We start from the raw sequence: 21,777 nt of genomic DNA, 5'->3' as shown, positions 1-21,777 counted from the left end.
TGGTGGCAGTTTAGAAATCATGTCCTGACTTTTCAGCTTTTGCCAGCTCCCACTCTAGTTTTGAACATTTTGCCATTCATTCCTATGGGACCAATTTCGCCACAAGAACGACGATATTCCGTGAGCTATTGGGCGAAACGTTCCACAAAGTAATAGCAATCCAATCCGCACGTTTCGGTATATTACTGTCTATGTAGTGTAAAATCTGTGGGAGGAGTTAGGGTGGTAAATTTGGCTATAATAATAAGAATAATATATATGTGAGATAACATTAAGTGTTCTTGCTATGCAAGAACACTTAATGAAACACTCTGCTTTTATGCACATTTTACACACATAGTACCGCCCACAGGGTTGAGAAGAACAACCAATCAAAGCACTCTCGAAGCACTCTCACTGGGTGGCCACCATTTATTTCACTGAACACGTGCTCTGAAAGATGGGGGCCATTTTGTCTACCGAACGAGGATAGCAGTATCTGGTTGTCGACTCCGTGGAACTATATTCGGCTAGTCTACCACGTGGTTCCCAGTGGATTTATTCCATCATTTTGTCTCAGTTGTAGACAACCCAAGAGAGTGCGAATAAAAGTTCAGTTGTACGCCTAGAACTGTGTGTCGTCCAGTTACTGGGGGGATAGCGCTATTCGGTGGAGAAAGTCCATGTAAGGACTAGAGCTTTGCTACAATGTGTCTGTATGTTTGTTTTCACATATGTAGAATTTGTATAAATTACCATTCAGCTGGCAGGTTATGCTGAGTGCACAAGTTAAATTAATTTTCAGGATTATTTTCAGCCTTTTTTTCCAGATGCAAATAAATTTAAAATAATGTAATTTATTTTATCGTTTTGATTTTTCATTGCTTCCATATTTGCTGGTCTGCTGATCACACATTCTTTTTCCAGACAGAGTCATGTTAAATATAGTATGTGTGGAAACGGTCTTTACCACATAAGTTCAGTATGTAACATTTATGTAATAATTAAATACTTGTTAATATGCACATTATGCATTTCAGTCAAAAACGTGCTGTGTATTTACATTCTCACTTTGATTTGCTTCTGAGAGTTTTGGCCACTCTGGACCATTGAGCACGCAATTGCAGGGGTGCCCAAAAGGAAGACCCCCTCCGATGTTTTAAAACCTGCTTTGTCATTCTAAAGACATTCTAAAGGCATGCAAAGCATCATGGGCGATTTAATTCTACAACTTTGGGGATCTACCTTTTGGGCAACCCTGCTCGATTGCATCACTTAGCTATGTTGACTTTTGATGTAATTTCTGGCAGGTATTATGCTCCTGAGGGTACATTACATTTAAAATTTCACATTTCATCTTAAGATTTATGTCTTTTTAGATATTTCAATATTTTTTATAAAGGATTTGTTCGATAATGAAGGAGTCTAATTTTGACACCCACATTTTTGGCCCTTATAAAAACTATAATAATGAAAAAAAAATGTAAATAGTAAATTATACAGTTTTTACAATTACAAATCATGTAGGTGCTCATACCGTGCTTAACTCTGTTTCAAGGTTGCAATCTACTATTTGGTGAAAGATGGCAGAATATTCCTCATGGAAAGTTTCATTAAGGTATATTTTCATATTTTCAAGGTTATCTGCTTTTATATATCCTTCTTCAAGGTCAAATGTATTCGATAGCAAAAGTATCACTCTGCAAAATAATGACAAATTAGATTAACCCATTAGTGACCAAACCATTTTTTTAATTTTCTTACAGTTAAAGGACCACTATAGGCACCCAGACGATTTCCCCTTAGTTTTAACCCTGCAGCCGAAAAACTGCTATGTTTACACTTCATGGTTAATCCAGCCTCTAGTGGCTGTCTTACTGACAGCCACCAGAGCCCGCTTCTGCGACTTATACTGGCCGTGCATGTGCATTCGGCTCCACTCGGGAGCGGATGTCGGCGGGGAGGAGAGGTCACCAGTGCTATGTGAGCCCGATCCTGGATTAAGTTAAGTGGCAGAACTTAACCCCTTCAGCGCCGAGGGAGGGGGGCCCTGAGGGAGGGAAGCTCTCTAAGAGCCCATAGTGCAAGGAAATGGGTTTGTTTTCCTAGCGCTATTGGATCCCTTTAAGGACCAGGGCTGTTTTTACATTTCTGCTGTGTTTGTGTTTAGCTATAATTTTCCTCTTACTCTTTTACTGTACCCACACATTTTCTCACAATTAAATGGTATTGCTAAAGATACCATTATTTTCATCATATCATATAATTTGCTATAAATCTTTTTATAAAATATGAAAAAACACACAGACAAATTTCTAACTTTGACCCCCAAAATCTGTTACGCATCTACAACCAACAAAAAACACCCATGCTAAATAGTTTCTACATTTTGTCCTGAGTTTAGAAATGTTAACATGTTCTTAGCTTTATTTTGCAGGTTATAGAGCTAGAAGTACAAGTAGAACATTGCTTTACAAAATGCATGTTTTTAAAATGTATCAGTAGTGACATTGCAACACTGTTAATACTCAAGGTATTCAATATGAGGTATGTCCAGTCTTTTTTAGCAGCCACTTAGTCACAAACACTGGCCAAAGTTAGCATATATATTTGTTTGTGTGTTAAAAATGCAAAAAACTATTATTACTTTGGCCAGTGTTTGCGAATAAGTGGCTACTAAAAAAGACTGAACATACCCCATTCGTAATACCATAGGTTGTCTTCTTTTGCAAATGGTATGCCATCATAATTCTCATTCCTGGGAAAAAACAGAAAATCAAGTCTTGTATTTAACCCTGTAGTTTTCGAAAAACACTATAAAACCTGTACATGGGGGTACTGTTATACTCTGGAGACTTCACTGAATACAAATATTGTATAATATTGTACAGTAAAATGTATCACAACAATGACTTGATTGGTGAAAATGTCGTTTGTGTGGGGAAAAAATGCAAGAAAAGTAACTTTTGTTTGTTTTTGTTTTTTATATTCTTTATTCTATTTGTGCATCAAGTTTAACATTGGATAAGTCAACATGTTATTAAAATAGTTACAAGATTTCCGTGATTTCATATATATATACACATATACATATATATATATACATATATATATATATATATATATATATATATATATATATATATATATATATATACATATATATATATACATATATACATATATATATACATATATATATATACATATATACATATGTACATATATATATATATACATATATATATATATATACATATATATATACATATATATATATATATATATATATATATATATATATATATATACATATATATACATATATACATATATATAAATATATATACATACATATATATATATATATATATATATACATATATATATATATATATATATACATACATATATATATACATATACATACATATATATATACATATACATATATATATATATATATATATATATATATATATATATATATATATATATATATATACACATATATATATATATATATATATATATATATATATATATATATATATATATATATACATATACACATATATATATATATACACATATATATATATATATATATATATATACATATATATACATATACATATATATATAAACAACCTCAACCCCCCAAAACACCACATATCCCCACAATTATACATCCTTATACATAAATTTTACATCCCTGGATAGCCCTGATCTGGGTGAACAACATATCCAAAAATCACCTAGATCCATGCAGGGGTTCAAAAGTTTTGTGGAAGTCACATTTGACCGATCGCAAGCATGGCTTTCATGCCCAAAACAGTTCCACAGATTTAGGCTGTGTGGCCGGATTATCTTCTCCTCTATCCTGGAGATAATTGGCTTAAGTGGCTGTGGTAAGCCAATTATCTCCAGTAACAGGAAATATCTCTAAGTCCAAAAACTGTTACAAAAAAATACAAAAATGCATAACTCTTATAATACAATGTTTAACCTATATGTCCAACATATCCCCAGATAGCTTGGATCTGAGGGCTCAATATGTCCGAAAAGCGCTCAGATCTCACTAATACAGTTGGTTCGCCATGGGGTTAAACATTAGCAAGGGCTGATGAGACATTGAGGCGGCACAAAGCAGCCAGTTTCAACTGGTCTGGCAGTGTCCCTGGAACAACGCCCTGCTGGAGAACAATTTACAGGAAAAAGGAGGAGGGGAAGGGGCAGTATTTTAAATGCCAATAAGCCCATATAGTGTTTTTAACTGGCAATATCTCCTAGGGGCCATAGTCACAAGGCAAGAGGCTGGCAAGCAGGCCTCTCCAAGAGCAAGTGGTGAAGGTTACTTCGTCACACTAAGATTTTGGTCAATAGACTTCGTCCTCTCCTACAGGGCTTAGTCCACCCTGACCAGGCTGGTTTCATGCCTGGACACAAAGCAAAAAACAATCCCACCAAAATGAGTAACCTTATCCATTTGTCCAAATTGTCCTGCACATCTTGATATAACATACATGGAAATAACCACTGGAAGCAGATGTATAGCACACCTACTAAATAGTGTGCACTCTGTAACACCAAAAAATAGTGAAACACACAAATGGGTAGGAATGCAAATGCAAAGGGTCAGAGTATAAATTCCCAAGGTAAATTCCTAAGGTATTATCAATGAAATAATAATACAACCTTGTTTTGTGAGAGCGTAGTCGGTGGTGTCTATAAGAGATGCAAACTGAACATAGTGTGATCAGTGTATACTGAAGTAAAGACACGCAATAATAATGAGGAAAACTCATAAAAAGTAAGGGAATATCAGGCACATCATCCTTATTCAGGTGTGGAATGAAGTCTTCAATATAGTAGGATCTTCTTACACTTTAAGTTAAAAAGAGACCAGAAAATAATGCAGAAAGAAATAAAAACATAAGGAATTTATTGCAATTGCAAAAAAGATCACAAGATAAAAAGGCATGTCTCTACTTAAAAGTGGACCTGGAAAAGTAAAACAATGCAAGTCCCAAGCGTCTGTATCCTACCCTTGTCCTATGGACTTCTTCAGGGATATTCCTACTCTGCTCACAGTCTCCATTTAAATACCCCGCTTGGATGGAAGGAACAGATTTAAGCTGGTGTATTTTCACATGACGTGCGTGTCACGCTGGAACGCATATGGATTCCGGGTGGATTCGGATGTCACTTCAACAGGGTGGACGGGTCCCTGCTCTTCTGCACCCTTGAGGCCATGGGATTTGGTCCTAACTGGCTGCGGTGGATGTCAGCCCTGTACTTTATGCCAATTGACAATATTAGGGTGAATGACCAGCTCCTTGAATTCATCTCTACCCGGAATGGCACGGTATAGGGGTTCCCCCTTTCACGCCTCCTTTTTTATCCACAACAACCCCAACATTTATGGAGTGAATCTAAGCACACACAAATTAAGGTGGCAGCTCTTTACCATAAATAACCCCTTGACTTTAATGCCATACCATCTCCAAATTTCTCGTTAACTACACTAAAAGTGAATCCTACCTATACACATAAATGAACAAACAAAATTGGTACTACAGCAGAAATACCCACTCACTGAAATACCCACTCACTTGGGCAGAGAAGGCAGTTAAATACCTTGGGGATCAACTCCCCCGTGATCTAAATAAATCATTTGCAACAGTTTTTAAACATACCCAGTCCAGCAAAGCACCAAGAGCTCAATCATCTGTTCCACTGCCATTTGCAACAGGTAGCCTTCTGGAAGACCAACATTTCATTATATTTCTTCATACCCTGTTATTTTTGTTGTGTGTGTTTTTATATTTAGTGATTATTATTTTCAATTTATATATTTCCATGTCTTTGTAACTACAGCCTGTGCTAATCATACATTGCATATCCCTGGCACATTGCTTATTTTATCACCTTTGTCTTTGTCCACTATGTTAAACGTTAGTTTAACCAGCTCAGGCCCATATATATTTATTGTTGTTGTTATTATTATTATTATTATTATTATTATTATTATTATTATTTGTAGCGGAGGGCAGTATTCAAATCCACGATCTCCGCTGGTTTCACAGGTAAATCCACAGTCAGCGCTGAAAAGTAAGGCAAGTCCCCAAATCCTCCCAATAACCGGACGAGACACAGTTTGGGAGTCAACTAACTCGCTTTATTCACAAGCTGGCATATTTAAGCAGTTCCCCATGCAAGGGGTTTCCGTATAGATAATTCAGGGGATTTCTCCCATCATGCATTGTGTTTCTCCAAACAGGCATTGCTGCACGAGAGGGCTACTCCCACTAAAATGGACGATTAAGTGGATATCCCCTCGTGCAGCAGAACCGACAATTTACTTTAAAATATATATTTTACACAATATTCGGTACATTGAGACGACCGAACGTTCGGTAGATAGCTGGGGTCTGAGCGCACCTTTTGTGAGAATACCGCTCAGATCCCAGCTGAAATGACCGAACGCCGCAACAAATACAGTTCTGTATAGAAGTTCCCCTCAATCTGTCGATCGTATTTAGGGGAACGATTCTACCGAAAACCGGGCTCCCGAACGGCCTGGAAGTGCAGCGGTGTTCGCATCATCGAGTAGCCATTTTTAGTTCCAGGCACTCGACGACCAAACACCGCTGCAGAATAGACGAATCCAAGATGGCCGACCTCCGCATGGTCGGTAGTCAAACGACGGACACCTAGGATAGTCGATAATTACCGATTGCAACATTGTTGCAATCGGTTAACAAGTGCCACACGACCCTAAGTGTGTGATCTACCAGGGGGGCCCGTATTCGTTCGGCGAACGGCCTAGATAGCCGCTGTTCGCCGAACGAAGTACTTGTACGCTGGTAGCTTACGGCTGCCAGCATGCGAATCACTATAGCACAATATACACACGGCAAGTTATACACAGCACACAGTACAGCCTACAGACAACCTCCCCATATTATAGTTCAGAAGTGGCTAGGTTTGCCACAAAGCTCCTCCAGAACCAAGCCGGCATACACAGTCTGATCCCAACGGATCGGCTTGGGGAGGTCCGGGAAAATACTCACAGATCACTTTTCAAGTTCAGTCGGTCTAGATAACCCGTCGGCGTTACCGTTTTGTTTCCCTGGGCGATAGTGTATTGTAAAGTCGAAGGGCTGCAGCGCCAAACTCCAGCGCAGCAGCCTGGCGTTGTCCCCAGCTACACGGTTAAGCCACACCAACGGGTTGTGATCTGTGAGTAGGGAGAAAGGTTGTCCATATAAGTAAGGCAGTAATTTCTTAAGGGCCCAAACCACAGCCAGGCACTCCTCCTCAATGGCGGCATAGCTTACTTCTCGTGGCAATAACTTTCGGCTCAAGTAAGCTACGGGATGTTCTCCGCCATCAGTTCCAACTTGGCTCAGCACTGCCCCCAATCCAAACATTGAAGCGTCTGTGTGGACAAGAAATCGTTTAGTTGGATCAGGAGCAGCAAGTACAGGAGCATTAGTTAGTGCAGTTTTTAGTTGTTGGAATGCCTGCTCACACTCTGGGGCCCAGACAACCTGTCGAGGAAGATTCTTGCGTCAGTCAGGGGTTTGGCCAGGGCACTATAATTGGGCACAAACTTTCTATAGTACCCTGCGGTACCCAGAAACGCTAACACCTGGGTCTTTGTCCTAGGGGTGGGCCATTTAGCTACCGCTTCCACTTTAGCTGGTTCAGGTTTCTGTTGCCCGGTGGCCCAAGTACTGTACTTCCGCCATCCCTACATGGCACTTGCTGGGTTTCAGCGTCAACCCTGCCTCTCCAATGCGATCTAGTATGGCCCCTATGTGTTGTAGGTGCTCTGCCCAGGTCTGGCTGAATATAGCTATATCGTCTAAGTAGGCACAGGCGTATTCCTGGAATCCGTCCAGTAACCGATCTACCATCCGCTGAAACGTTGCCGGAGCGTTTTTCATCCCGAATGGCATGACTCGAAATTGGTATAAGCCAAACGGGGTGACAAACGCCGACTTGGGGATGGCATACTCGGCTAGTGGAATCTGCCAGTATCCCTTACATAAATCTATTGTAGTGAGATACTGGCCCCGTGCCATTTTATCCAGCAACTCGTCTATCCGGGGCATCGGATAGGCATCAGACACCGTTTTGTCGTTTAGCCTCCGGTAGTCGACACAGAACCGTGTCGTGCCGTCTTTCTTGGGTACCAGCACTACCGGCGATGCCCAGGGGCTATCTGAAGGTTCGATAACCCCTAGCTGCAACATCTCATCTATTTCCCTTTTCATATGCGTCCTGACTGCTTCAGGGACGCGATATGGAGTCTGCCGCATAGGGAGCTGTCCCGGGGTTTCCACTCGGTGGGTGGCTAGCGGAGTGTACCCAGGTAAATTAGAGAAAGTAGTCCCTTTAGCTACAATCAGCTCTTGTACCTGGGCACGCTCCTGAGGGCTCCTGAGGGCTCGGTCTGTTCTTCCTGTTCTAATAGGTCAGGTAGGGGCAGATTCTCCTGATCCTCAGAGGCCGAGGCGCATATCGCCGCCACGTCCTCTGTCCTCTCATGATAGGGTTTGAGCATGTTCACATGGAGCATGCGTCTCTTCCCTACCCCTGAACAGGGGCCAATCACATAGGTGGTGTCACACCTCTGTTCCACCACCTGGTATGGGCCTTGCCAGATGGCCTGCAGCTTGTCTGTGCGGACCGGTTTTAAAATCAAAACCTTCTGTCCCACCTGAAAGCTGCAGTCTCTGGCTCCCCTATCGTACCAGCGGCGCTGGCGTTGTTGGGCCGCCTGGAGGTTGGTGCGCACCTCCTGAGTCAGCGCCTCCAGACGGTCCCGGAATTCCAGTACGTATGATACAATAGAGGTTCCATCTGGGCTACTTTCTCCTTCCCAATGCTCTCTAATTAGGTCTAATGGCCCCCGTACTCTTCTCCCAAACAGCAATTCAAAAGGGGAGAACCCGGTGGACTCTTGGGGTACCTCTCTATATGCGAAGAGCAAATGGGGCAGAAAACGCTCCCAGTCTCTGTGGGCTTCTCCGAACGTACGGAACATTTGCTTCAGCGTACCATTAAATCTCTCGCATAAGCCATTGGACTGGGGGTGGTATGCAGAATTTACTATTGGCTTGATGCCACATATTTTCCACAATTGCTGGGTGACCTCGGCGGTGAATTGGGTGCCCCTATCGGATATTATTTCTTGGGGAAACCCTACCCGGGAGAATATTTTCATTAAAGCCTCGGCCACCGTCTCTGCATGGATATTCGAGAGTGCTACGGCCTCTGGGTATCGGGTGGCATAGTCCACTACTGTTAGGATTAACCGTTTCCCGGAGGGACTGTGTTTGGGAAAGGGTCCCACTATGTCGACGGCCACCCTACTGAAAGGTTCGGAAATAATCGGGAGGGGACATAATTTGGCTTTGTGACGGTCACCTCGCTTGCCTACTCGCTGGCATATATCACAGGAGGTGCAGTACTGTCTCACATCTTTGGAAATGCCTGGGTTAACCTATATCGGGTACGGGTCATCCCTAGGTGTCCGGACAAGGGGATATCGTGAGCAATCCTAAGTAGCTCGGGACGGTATTTCTGGGGAACCACTAACTGTTTGGTGGTCACGGTGACTGACCCTCCCACTCCCCGTTCAGCAATGCGGTATAGTAGCCCTTTCTCCCAAGTATACCGCTCCCCCTCTAGCCCCCCCGGTCAGTGCGTACCCTGTCTCTGTACACCTGTAATGTGGGATCTGACTTCACCTCGGCTTCAAACTAAGCTGGGGTATCCCAGGACATACGTGTCGGGTGGGGGTCTTGGTCTCTTACCTGAGCCTCAGAGTGTGTTGGTGGGGAGCCTGTTACCGTGTGGTGACGGGGTGAGCTTCTTGGTAGGGAGCCTGGGGAACAAAAGCAGAGGTCATCTGGCCCAAGTCATTCCCCAGTACAACATCCGCTGGTAGGTTTTGCATGAGACCTACTTCTACAACCCCCTCTCCCACACCCCAATCCAAATGTACTTTAGCAGTGGGAAAACGGTACACTGCTCCCCCTGCCACCCTTACGGCCACTGATCCGCCAGTGTGAGCGGACCCTGAGAATAGATGGGGTGCGATCAAAGTGAGTGTGGCTCCGGAATCTCGGAGCCCTTGTACTTCTTTCCCCTCCAGGGTCACCAACTGGCGATGATGCTGCCTGTTGTCAGTGGCTCGAACCGACATCACCTCGTGTAATACCCCTAGCGGTTCCTCGGGTTGAACACTCCACATCTCTTGTGCCGCTGGTTCCCGCTGATAATAGTGGGCCGCAGCCCTTGGTGCGGGATTCGGACGGGCTTGGTTCCAGGTGGGTCTGCCCCGATTTTGGGTGCATTCCCGGGCCATATGCCCCCACTGTTTGCAGTTGTGGCACTGGATATTGGCACGTCCATTGTACCTGGAGGTGGGTGGTACATTCCCTGGGGACGGGCGAAAAGGGGGTGCAGTGGGAGCGTGGGGGGTTGGAACACTGGGGGACCCTGTGGGTCGCGGGTAACTCTTGGAAAGGGTTATCTGATGCCTCCTTGCATCAAAATGCTGGTCGGCTAAGTGTGCCGCCTCTGTTAGGGTGAGCGGCTTCCTGTCCCGCACCCATTCTTGTGTCACTGGAGCCAAACCGTCGAAGAATTGCTCCAACAGCATTAACTGTCGCAATCCTTCCATGGTAGTGGCTTGGCTCGCTTGTATCCACCCTTGGGATGCTTGGTCCAGCTTGTGTGCCCACTCAGCATGGGAATCTTTATCTGGCTTTCGCAGGTTTCTAAATTTCCGCCGGTATGCTTCTGGGGTAATGGCATACTTCTCTAATATCGCTCGTTTCACTTTTTCATAGTCTTTGCTGTCCTCGCTGGGTACAGCGCGATATGCCGACCGCTGGGATGGCGGCCGTTTCGGCTAGTCGAACATTTGGCGTCGCCCATCTTTGTTAGTCGAACGCGGTCAGCAGTGTGTGCAGCCAAATCCATGGAACTGAAGTCGGCTACACATTTGCACGAACACCGCTGACCCTTACCTTCTCCTCCACTCAGTTTTCAGCCGCAGCGTCTAAGTCCCGTTTGGCAATTTGAACACACAGGGAGACTAAGCTATTTGCACGAACAGTGCCCCGTTCGTGCATGAGAATAGGACTTAGTAATTTTTCTGAGTGAAATTGACCGACCGCACAGCCCAAATATATGTAACTGTTTTGGGCAGGAAAATGTGCTTGCGGTTGGTCACAAAGGACTGCCGACTAACTTTTTAACCCCTGGAGGGAATTGCCTGAATGTTGGATATGTTTATATTTGAAGTATGCTGAGTAATAATATGGAGATTGGATGTATAGTTTTATAGTTATAGTAAATGTGTAAAACGTATATTTTTCCTGTGATAATTACATTAACCCATTGTGTACAGTAATTATGTCACAGGTAGAGGGGAGGATTTTATGTGAATAAATGGGACTGTTTTACTGTTTATTACGTGTGTGGCGAAGCCAACCTCGCCACTGTGAACTGGAGGAGCCTGGTTGCTGCCTTTAGATTATGGACCGGCAGCTAAAGGGTTAATTTTGCTGTGCAGGAGGATTTATTTCTCCCCCTCTGCACAGCCATTCGGTAGATTCTATCTACCGAACAAACAGCCGTTTATCAGCCTCCCCAGAGCCGTGGGAAGCCGGCCGGCGCTGTTAATTGGCCACCCAGAAGCTGGAGTGTGCTGCCAATTTACCTCCCTGAAGCTGCGGTTAACCTCCTAGACTGGTCCTGCGAGGATCCCCAGTGGCAAATTGTATCCCAGGGAGCTGAAGGTGCAATCCTTCCTCCCCAGCGGCAGTGTGTGTCCCAGGGAGCAGAAGGTGCCGTCCTCCCTCCTCAGCAGCAGTGTGTATCCCAGGGAGCTGAAGGTGTTGTCCTTCCGCCCCAGCGGCCGTGTATACCTCAGGGAGCTGAAGGTGCAGTCCTTCCTCCCCAGCGGCAGTGTGTACCCCAGGGAGCCGAAGGTGCAGTCCTTCCTCCCCAGCGGCAGATTGTATCCCAGGGAACTGAAGGTGCAATCCTTCCTCCCCAGCGGCAGTGTGTACCCCAGGGAGCCGAAGGTGCAGTCCTTCCTCCCCAGCAGCAGTGTGTATCCCAGGGAGCAGAAGGTGCCGTCCTTCCTCCCCAGCAGCAGAGTAAGTCCCAGGGAGCTGAAGGTGCAGTCCTTCCTCCCCAGCGGCAGATTGTATCCCAGGGAGCTGAAGGTGCAATCCTTCCTCCCCAGCAGCAGTGTGTACCCCAGGGAGCAGAAGGTGCCGTCCTTCCCCCGCAGCGGCAGAGTAAGTCCCAGGGACCTGAAGGTGCAGTCCTTCCTCCCCAGCTGCAGAGTGTATCCCAGTGAGCTGAAGGTGCAATCCTTCCTCCCCAGCGGCAGAGTGTATCCCAGGGAGCTGAAGGTGCCGTCCTTCCTCCCCAGCGGCAGATTGTATCCCAGGGAGCCGAAGGTGCAATTCCTCCTCCCAGCGGCAGTGTGCATCCCAGGGAGCAGAAGGTGTCGTCCTTCCTCACCAGCGGCAGTGTGTAGCCCAGGGAGCTGAAGGTGCCATCCTTCCTCCCCAGCGGCAGATTGGATCCCAGGGAGCAGAAGGTGCCGTCCTTCCTCCCCAGCGGCAGAGTGTCCTGAAGGGAGCAGAGACCGTCAGTCTCACACCCCAGCAGCAGGAAAAAATAAAGCAAGGGGAGACAGCTGGTACCCCTCTCCACCAGCAGAGAGAGTGTCAGGGAGAGGAGCCGGCTAACCCCTCTCCCCAGCGGCAGTTTACCGTCCAGAGAGAGGAGCTTGTTACACCCTCTCTCCAGCGGCAGCCTAACCCACCCAGGGGAGATGTTAAGCCCCGCAACTGTGCAGATGGGACCGTAGTCTCTGCACTTACAGCCCAAGGGGTAGGGACGGTCGGTCCTGTCCCCCAGCCACAGAGCGGTGTAGCCAGAGGGGAGACAGTCGGTCTCTCCCTCCCACAACCAGGCTCCAACCAGGCTACTTCCGCGGTAGTACTGGCACCAGGGCAGAGTACCGCTGGTCTCAGCAACCCACCAAGGCAGACTACCAGTCCCCCACACAGCCGTGGTGAGACACCTGGACCTGGACGAAGTTCTCCTCTACCCAGGAGTAGTAACCAGTTATTGTGGGTACTGCTGTGTCTGTTTTGTGGGTGGGTTGCTGGACTAACCAGGGCACTGACCGGCAGGAGGTCAGGTACCCTGTTAGTCTAATTGGTAAAGGGGAGAAGTGTGGCGAAGCCAACCTCGCCACTGTGAACTGGAGGAGCCTGGTTGCCCGTCCTGCTGCCTTTAGATTATGGACCGGCAACTAAAGGGTTAATTTTGTTGTGCATGAGGATTTATTTCTATGGAAATAGGGGGTCTATGGAAAAAGGGGATTATCGCCTAAACGATTTTTATCCCCTTTTGAGCAAAACGGTCCATTTCAACGTGTTTTATTGGTTGTTCTACAAAACTCTGTGGGCGGAACTGTATGTGTAAAACCTGCATAAAAGAAAGCCCTTTGGTGCTGATTAAAAGAGATCTACTTGACCCTCAACACATAGTCTTATCTCGTGATTGGAGGGGACAGCTATATTCACACTGGGGATTGCTATGCTCTGCATACTCCCATGAGCTTTAATCACTTAGCTCTTCTAAAAGCTGTTCCTGAGGAGAGGTCTTTCCCACACAGTCCTGGAGGACAGAGGCTGGTCCAGGGTGGAAGGAAGATGGCAAGACTTCAGTTAAGCTACAGTGGTTGTGGACAGGGCCGGATTAAGAGCACAGTGGGCCTGGTGCTGACAATTATGATGGGCCTAATTACGGAATCGTATCGACCAAAAACATTGAAACAGTCATACCTCCCAAGCGTCATGAATCTGATGGAGATGGTGCTGGAGGGAAACTCATAGGATGCAGCTATAAGAAAACACATACTCTATGCTAATTTCTCTCTAATTTATGCTTTCATCTTTCAAGTAAATCCATAACCCCTAACAGCAGTGTCCAGTGAAGCAGGAAGTCAATGGGCGGGGTAAAAGGGTGTGCCACTGGCACAAATCACCTGACAAGACCTGCCAAAAGGGGTGAACATGCCCAAAAAGGGGGCATGTTTGTCCAAAGAATTGGAAGGTCAGCCTGGCATGTTAGGCTGTCCAACTAAGGGCATACTATGCAGGCAGCACCTTGAGCTTGACATAAATGCGTCTAATGATGCACTCACTCCATGCTTTCTAAGGACTCGCTGGTCCACTTGTCTCCTTACCTTCTTACTAGCAGGCAGAAGTTCCTGGTGTATAGTCTGAGAAAAGGTGAATGTAGTGAGTGTAGAAGAAAGGGGACATGCCACAGTGTTAGAGAGACCAACGTCTGCATTACCTAAACTAATTGTAATGCCAGTCCACAGAAGTTTTGTTCCCATACATCCCTCTTAAGCTTCCAAACTTAAAGGGACACTATAGTCACCAGAACAACTACAGCTTATTGTATTTGTTCTGGTAAGTAGAATCATTCCATTCAGGCTTTTTGCAGTAAACACTGTCTTTTCAGAGAAAATAACTCCACTGGCCACTCCTTAGATGGCTGCTAGAGGTGCCTCCTGGGGCAGTACTGCCTAGTGTGCAGCACTGCCATTCAGTGTCTCCACCCTCTGCATGCAGACACTGAACTTTCCTCATAGAGATGCATTGATTCAATTTATCTTTATGAGGAGATGCTGATTGGCCAGGGCTATGTTGGACTTGTGCTGGCTTTGCCCCTGATCTGCCTAGTTGACAGTCTCAGCCAATCCTATGGGGAAGTATTGTAATTTTGTAATTTGCTCAGACCACCACTTCTGAGCCAGCAGCTGCAGACTTGAATACAAGTAATATTTTACTATATTTAGGGAGGACAGAAGGGGCCAGGGTGGTGGTTTTAACATAATAGGGTCAGAAATACATGAATGTGTTCTTGACCCTATAGTGCTCCTTTAAGCAAGAGTATGTGAAGAGTAGTTAAGGTTGCCACCTTTCTTGGAAAAAAAATACCCGCCTTCATCATTTGTATAATCACAAGGAGTGACATCAGAGAAAATTCTGTAAAATCACCAACAAACTACTCACAGTTTGATTCTGCTGTACAGATGGATTGCTCCAAGTGTCTCCCTGTCTCCCAGTGTCTCAGTCTCGCAAGTCACCCAGTGTCACCCAGTGTCACAGTGTCAGTGTCCCCATGTCGCCCAATCCCCTAGTCTCCCAGTGTCTGTGTCCCCATTTCTCCCAGTGTCCCAATGTCTCAGTGTGTCCCCATGTCACTAGGATACTGGGGACACTGAGAGACATGGGGACACTGAGAGACCCGGGGACACTGGGAGACATGGGGACACTGGGAGACATGAGGACACAGATATTTAGGGAAACTGGGAGAAATGGGGACACTGAGACACTAGGGACACAGACACTGGGAGACGTGGGGACACTGAAACATTTGGGGACACTGAGACATGGGAACACAGACACTGGGAGACTACGGGACACTCGCTGGGAGACAGACACTTGGGGACACTAGGAGACATGGGGACAGTTGTGGACATAGACATGGGGACACTGGGACATATAGGGACACTGGGAGACATGGGGACACCAGGCACACTGAGACACTAGGAACACAGACACTGGGAGACATGGGGACATTGAAACATTTGGGGACACTAAGACACTAGGGACACAGACACTGGGAGACTAAGTGACACTGGGAGACTAGGAGACACTGGCTGGGAGACAGACACTTGGGGAGACATGGGGACAGTTGTGGACATAGACATGGGGACACTGGGACATATAGGCACACTAGGCACACTGAGAGACATGGGACACAGACACTGGGAGTCTTGGGGACACTGAGACACTAGGGACACTGGCTGGGGGACATGGGAACATAGTGTCTCAGTGTCTCCCAATGTCTCTATGTATCACAGCGTCCCCATGTGTCTCTGCATCCCCATGTGTCCCAGTGTCCCCTAGTGTCTCTGTGTCCCCATGTTTTCCAGTCTCCTCAAGTGTCTCAGTGTCCCCAGGTCTCCCAGTGTCTGTGTCCCCTAGTGTCTCAGTGTCCCCATGTGTCTCCTAGTGTCTGTGTCCCCTAGTGTCTCAGTGTCCCCATATGTCCCCTAATGTCTCAGTGTCCCCTAGTGTCTTAGTGTCCCCATGTGTCCCTGCTGCCTTTCCCCATCCCTTACCTGAGCTTTTGAGCTGCTGTCTGGACTGTCTGGACCACGGATCCGTGAGTAGTAGAGAGAGGCAGGGATATGCTGTAACTTCCTATCCCTGTCTCTCTCCACACACAGTGACCCCTACTGGCCGGTGCTGGTATTGCAGAGTAATCTCCATTTATTCTGAGAAAATTACCTGCATTTGTATTGCCGGTATTACTGCAATACCGGCACGGCCATGCAGCCTCAAATACCGGCTGTGCCAGTAAAAAAACAGTCAGGTGGCAAACCTAAGAGTAGTGTGTAAAAAAAAAAAATGTATATATTTTTTTTTAAATGGGCCTATTTCATGGGCCTGGGCCTGGAGCTGCAGCTCCATCAGCCCCTATGTTAATTTGGCCCTGGTTGTGGAGTCTGTAGGGGTTGTGGTGTCCGGTGCGGTGCTTGTGGTCCTCGGCGCAAGCTAGGAAGCGTCCATCAATGGAAGGTACTCGATCGGAGTACGGGGAGTTCTGTTACACTGTTATTCTTAATAACCCTTTTCTCAATCCAATTTTTTTCACATTACTACCGCCATAAGCACACACCTCAAACTATGGCCTGCTCTGTTGCTGTAACTTAACTACTGAGTGCTTGTGGAGAGTTGTAAAAAATAGAGAAAATTGATGACAAACTTACCGTAATTTTTTTTTCCTGGCTATTTCTCATGGCAGCATCACTTATGGGTAGCTCCTCCCTTAGCAGTCACAGGACAGGAATTAATTAGATTAATTTAATTAATTAGACCTGTGGTATTAAGAGTCCCTCCTCCCCCTACACCACAGTCCAATTATAAAGCTGAAATAAAAGAATGGGCGGGAACCCTGATGCTGCCATGAGAAATAGCCAGGAAAAGAAAATTACGGTAAGTTTGTCATAAATTTTCTCTATTCCTGGCTAATCATGGCAGCATCACTTATGGGTAATACCCAAGCTCACAGAATATGGGGTGGGAATAAAAATATTGATAAAACACACTGAACAGATTCTTATGCTGCAACCGAATTTAATATCAACGGGACAAAGAAACCGTAGACAAGACACTCTTCCCAAATGAGGTGGAAGGAGAATCCACATCTAGCTTGTAGTGTTTCATGAACATCATCGGGGAAGACCAGGTGGCTGCCCTGCAAATATCATCGTATGGAACCTCTGCCCAATTAGCCCATGAAGTCGACAACGATCTGGTAGAATGAGCCTTTATCTTCAGTGGAGGAGAACGATCTTTAGCGAGATATGCCTTCCTGATCACATGTGCAATCCAACGTTTCAACGTAGATAGAGAGGGTGCCTCACCTCTCCTGGCCCCCGAAGGTAAAATGAAAAGCTGGTCCGTTTTTCTGTAAGAATCAGAACGTTTAAGGTACATAGACAGGCAGTTCATGACATCCAAACGTTGCCACTTAATCTCTTCTTGTGAAGAAGGATTGGGGTAGAAAGACGGAAGGACCACTTCTTGAGATAGATGAAAGCGAGAGACCACTTTAGGAAGAAATGCAGGTTTAGGTTTCAGGCATACCCTATTGTGGTAGAATTGTAGACAAGAAGGTAAGGTAGAGAAGGCCTTGATCTCCGAAATTCTCCTAGCGGGAGTAATTGTCACTAAAAACAATGTTTTGTAAGTCAGGAGGGCTGCATCCAAATTCTCAAGAGGGACAAATAGATCCTCAGTTAGGTAGTCGAGAACAAGCGGAAGGTCCCAAGGAGGGGTAGTGGATCTCGAAGGAGGTCTCAACTTGAAAGCTGCCTTGAAGAACCTGGAGATCAACAGGTCTGAGGACCAAGAGGTGTTGCACAAAGCCGAAAGAGCCGAAGACTGAACTTTAAGAGTGCTGAGGCTAAGGCCCTTATCCAGACCTTCTTGCAGGAACTCCAAGACGTCAGTGTTGCGAGGGTGTATGAAGTCAGCCTTCTTGGCCGAAGCCCATTCTTGAAACACATCCCAGATCCTATGGTAGCATGAGGAAGTAGAAGCCTTCCTTGAGTGCAAGAGGGTATTGACCACTGCTTCTGAAAGACCTAATCGTCGAAGTCTTTCCTTTTCAAGATCCATACCCCCAATTTGAGGCGTTCCGGATGAGGCGTTAGCAGATCCTCCAGAACAGGCCGGGGCCAAGGCTGTTCCTGGCTCAACATCGACAATAGGGGGAACCACGGCCTTTGAGGCCAAATCGGGATTTGGCCTTCCGAACAAACTTTCCTCAGGAACCTGGTTATCATGGGTAGGGGAGGGAATGCATACGAACGACCAAGGAAGAGAGAGAGCATCCTGGCCCAATGCCTGACTCTCCGGGTGGAGGGAGTAGTAATTCTCCACCTGACGATTTCGGAACGATGCCATCAGGTCGATCTGGGGCATGCCCCACCGATGGGCGATCCAAGCAAACACTGACTGGTGAAGTTTCCATTCTCCCGGAAGAATTTCTGTTCTGCTGAGAAAGTCCCGTTACGTTCTCTGAACCTGGGAGATAGATAGCATTCAGTCCCAGGAGATAGGTCATGGCCATTTTCATTAAAGGAGCTATTTCCTTCAAGAGCAGTTTGCTCCTCGTGCCTCCCTGGTTGTTTACATATGAGGCAACCGCTCGGTTGTCCGTTTTGATCAACACCCAGGAATCTCTGATCCTTGGAAGGAACACCAAGACAGCCTTGGAAATAGCTCGTAGTTCTCTTAGGTTCAAGTGAAGCCGTCTCTCTTCTTGGGTCCACCTCACTTGAGTCCACGAGGAGTCGAAGTGGGCACCCCAACCAGAAGAACTGGCATCTGTCGTAATAATGTTCCATGGAGGCTCTTCCAAGGGGAAGCCCTTCGCCAGATTCTTCCTGTTCTTCCACCAGTCCAACTCGTTTCTCACTGGCAGGGGCAGAGATATCTTCTGTTCCCAATCCGCTTTCTCTCTGTCGAACTGGAGAAGGAAGCAACTCTGGACAGGGCGAAACTTCCATTGGGCCCACTTCACCAAACCTATTGTAGACGTTAAAGAACCCAGGAGACTCATGACTTCCCTTGCCGAGGCCCTTTCGAGACCTTGAAGCTTCTTGACTTTGTCTTTTATCTTCATGACCCTCTCTGGAGACAAAAACACACGGGCAGAAATGGTATTTATCACTGCTCTGAGGAACACGATGGTCTGAGATGGAATAAGGGAGCTTTTTTCTATGTTCAGAAGCCACCCGTGGTCTTGAAGGATGTTCATTACCACTAATGTATGCTGCACTACTATCCTTCATGAAGGCCCTATGATGAGGATGTCGTCCAGGTAATGGAATATCTCGATACCTCTCATCCTTATGACGGCAATCAAAGAGACAAGGACCTTTGAGAAAGTTCTCGGTGCCAAGCTGAGGTGAAACGGTAGTCCTCGGAACTGAAAGTGTCTTCCTAAGGCCCAGAACCGAAGGAACTGCATGTGATTGCGGTTTATAGGGATTTGGTAGTAGGCGTCCCTTAAGTCTATTGAGGTCATCCAATCGCCCGTTTTTACGCTCTTTAGGATGGTCTGTAAGGATTCCATTTTGAATGTCCTTACATCTAGCATGGCGTTCACTCCTTTCAGGTTCAGGATGAGACGCCACTTTCCATGGGGTTTTGGGGCCAAAAACACCATGGAATAAATCCCCTGGAACCTTTCGTGTGTAGGGAATTCCTCCTTTCTGTTCCAGCAGAGTGGAAATGCATGTCCTCATGGCCCTTCGTTTGACACCTGCCGACACTCTTGATTTTCTGAAGAGAGCAGTATTTGGACGAGAAGAAAATTCCATCCTGTAGCCCTCTTTTATGATGGACGTGACCCACACGTCTGCGACATTTGAGGCCCATACCGGGTAAAAGAACTTTAGTCTTCCTCCCACCATACCCGGATGGGCCCGAGGACCTTCAGAAGGTCTTCCCGGAGGTTCTGGCACCTCTACCTCTGGAAGCCTTATTGGATGAAGAGTGAGAGAAGGACTTCCACTAAGAATTCCTGGAATACTCCCTTACGGGTTTGTAGCTTCTGCTGTCCCGAAAGGACCGATCCTTGAACCGCTTAGTTTTCCAGGAGGAGGAAAAACTCTTTCTGCTTACTTGTGGCAAAAACGCTTTTTTCCCATTGGTAGCTTTTTGAATGGCATCTTCCAGAATCTTACCAAACAGGAGATCCCCCTGGAATGGAAGACCACACAAGGACGCCTTGGAGGCATAGTCCGCCCCCCAGGTATGAAGCCATAAGGCCCTTCTGGTGGCCACGGACAGGGCCATACTTTTGCGAGTGATGTCCAGGGAGGCTTCTGAGCAAAATTCAGTAGCAAGGCTCAAATCCTTGAGACTCTCCAGGAGATGTTCTCCAGGAGATGTTCTCTACGGACACCTTGATCAATGTCCTCCTCCAAATTAGCGAGCCAAACTCTCAAGGCCCTGGAGAGAGTGGTCAGCGCTACTGCCGGATGAAGGGCGGAGCCCAGCGCCAAATAGGCCTTAATCAGATCTCCATCCATACGCTTTTCCATAGGCTCCCTCAAGTACGCCATGGAGTCTATAGGAAGCGTAGTCTTTTTAGCCATATGGATCACTGCAGCATCCACCTTGGGAACCGAATTCCATAGGCAGCAGTCCATGGCAGAATAAGGATAAATCCTCGTGAATTTGTTTTTCAAGGTGGACTTCCTTTCCGGCTTATTCCATTCCTGAAGGATCATGTCCCTAATAGAGGAATGTACCGGGAACGTTGGTCTATTAGGTTTCAAGTCCTCAAAAAACCTGTCAGCCTCTCTCAATTCAGATTTTTCTTCCGTGAGGCTAAGAGTGTCTCTGAGGAGGGTAATAAGTCTATCGATAGATTTTGAGTCCAGAGACCTGGAGGCATATTCAACTTCCTCCTCCTCCTCATCCGAGACCTCCCACAGGTCAGGATCCTCACCAGAGCTGGAAGACTGAGGTTCCGCTCTTCGTCTCTTAGGAGGACCACCACATCCTGTGGTAGACTTAAAGCCCTCAGCAATAGCACGGGAAATCCAAAGTTTAAGGTCGTCCTGCGGAGAAGCCCTACTGGGGACATTAGCCGCTTCCGACAAGCATTCCCTGCAGAGGTTCCTTCCAGGTGGAGCTGGTGACGAACAATTGATGCATTTATTGGTCTTGTCCCTGGATTTTCTTGCTGGAGAATCCAATAGTTTGCTGGGGCTGAAAGAAAGCCATATATAACATATATTACAGGCTCAGTATGGCACTCTTTTTAACAACCCCCCTTTAAAAAAAAACAAATGGCTCACCTATGTTTTCTAGAGAGGGATCCAGCAGAGGCAGAGGGAGAATCCATACTACAAAAGGAACAAAGGAAAAATCAAAAAACACAATTCCCAAGAATTCCAAACCAAACTGGTAAGCAAACCCAAAGCTCCCAGCAATAAAACATAAAGAACAGGTAATCCTACCTCATAACTGCAGAAAAAACACTCCAGGCAGCCAGAAGACAGCAGAACAGGAGAACCGGCGAGCATTCAGACTGCAAATCAGACGCTCTTAACAGCTGACACAGCGCACAGGCAAGTGT

General features: G+C 46.2%; 1 protein-coding gene across 2 annotated transcripts in view; it reads right to left on the bottom strand.

Annotated features, from left to right (window-relative positions):
* Nucleotides 1-21,777, bottom strand: part of LOC134608846 (sodium- and chloride-dependent transporter XTRP3A-like) — a 774,840-nt gene that overhangs the window by 277,700 nt on the left and 475,363 nt on the right. For both annotated transcript variants that reach the window (XM_063452025.1, XM_063452026.1), the window contains exon 7: nt 1,517-1,679. In XM_063452025.1, the coding sequence (XP_063308095.1) occupies nt 1,517-1,679 (163 nt within the window). The remainder of the gene's footprint in view (nt 1-1,516; nt 1,680-21,777) is intronic.

This window comes from Pelobates fuscus, chromosome 4 (assembly GCF_036172605.1).
Source record: "Pelobates fuscus isolate aPelFus1 chromosome 4, aPelFus1.pri, whole genome shotgun sequence".
Lineage (NCBI taxonomy): Eukaryota > Metazoa > Chordata > Amphibia > Anura > Pelobatidae > Pelobates > Pelobates fuscus.
This window is presented reverse-complemented; position numbering and strand designations above follow the sequence as displayed.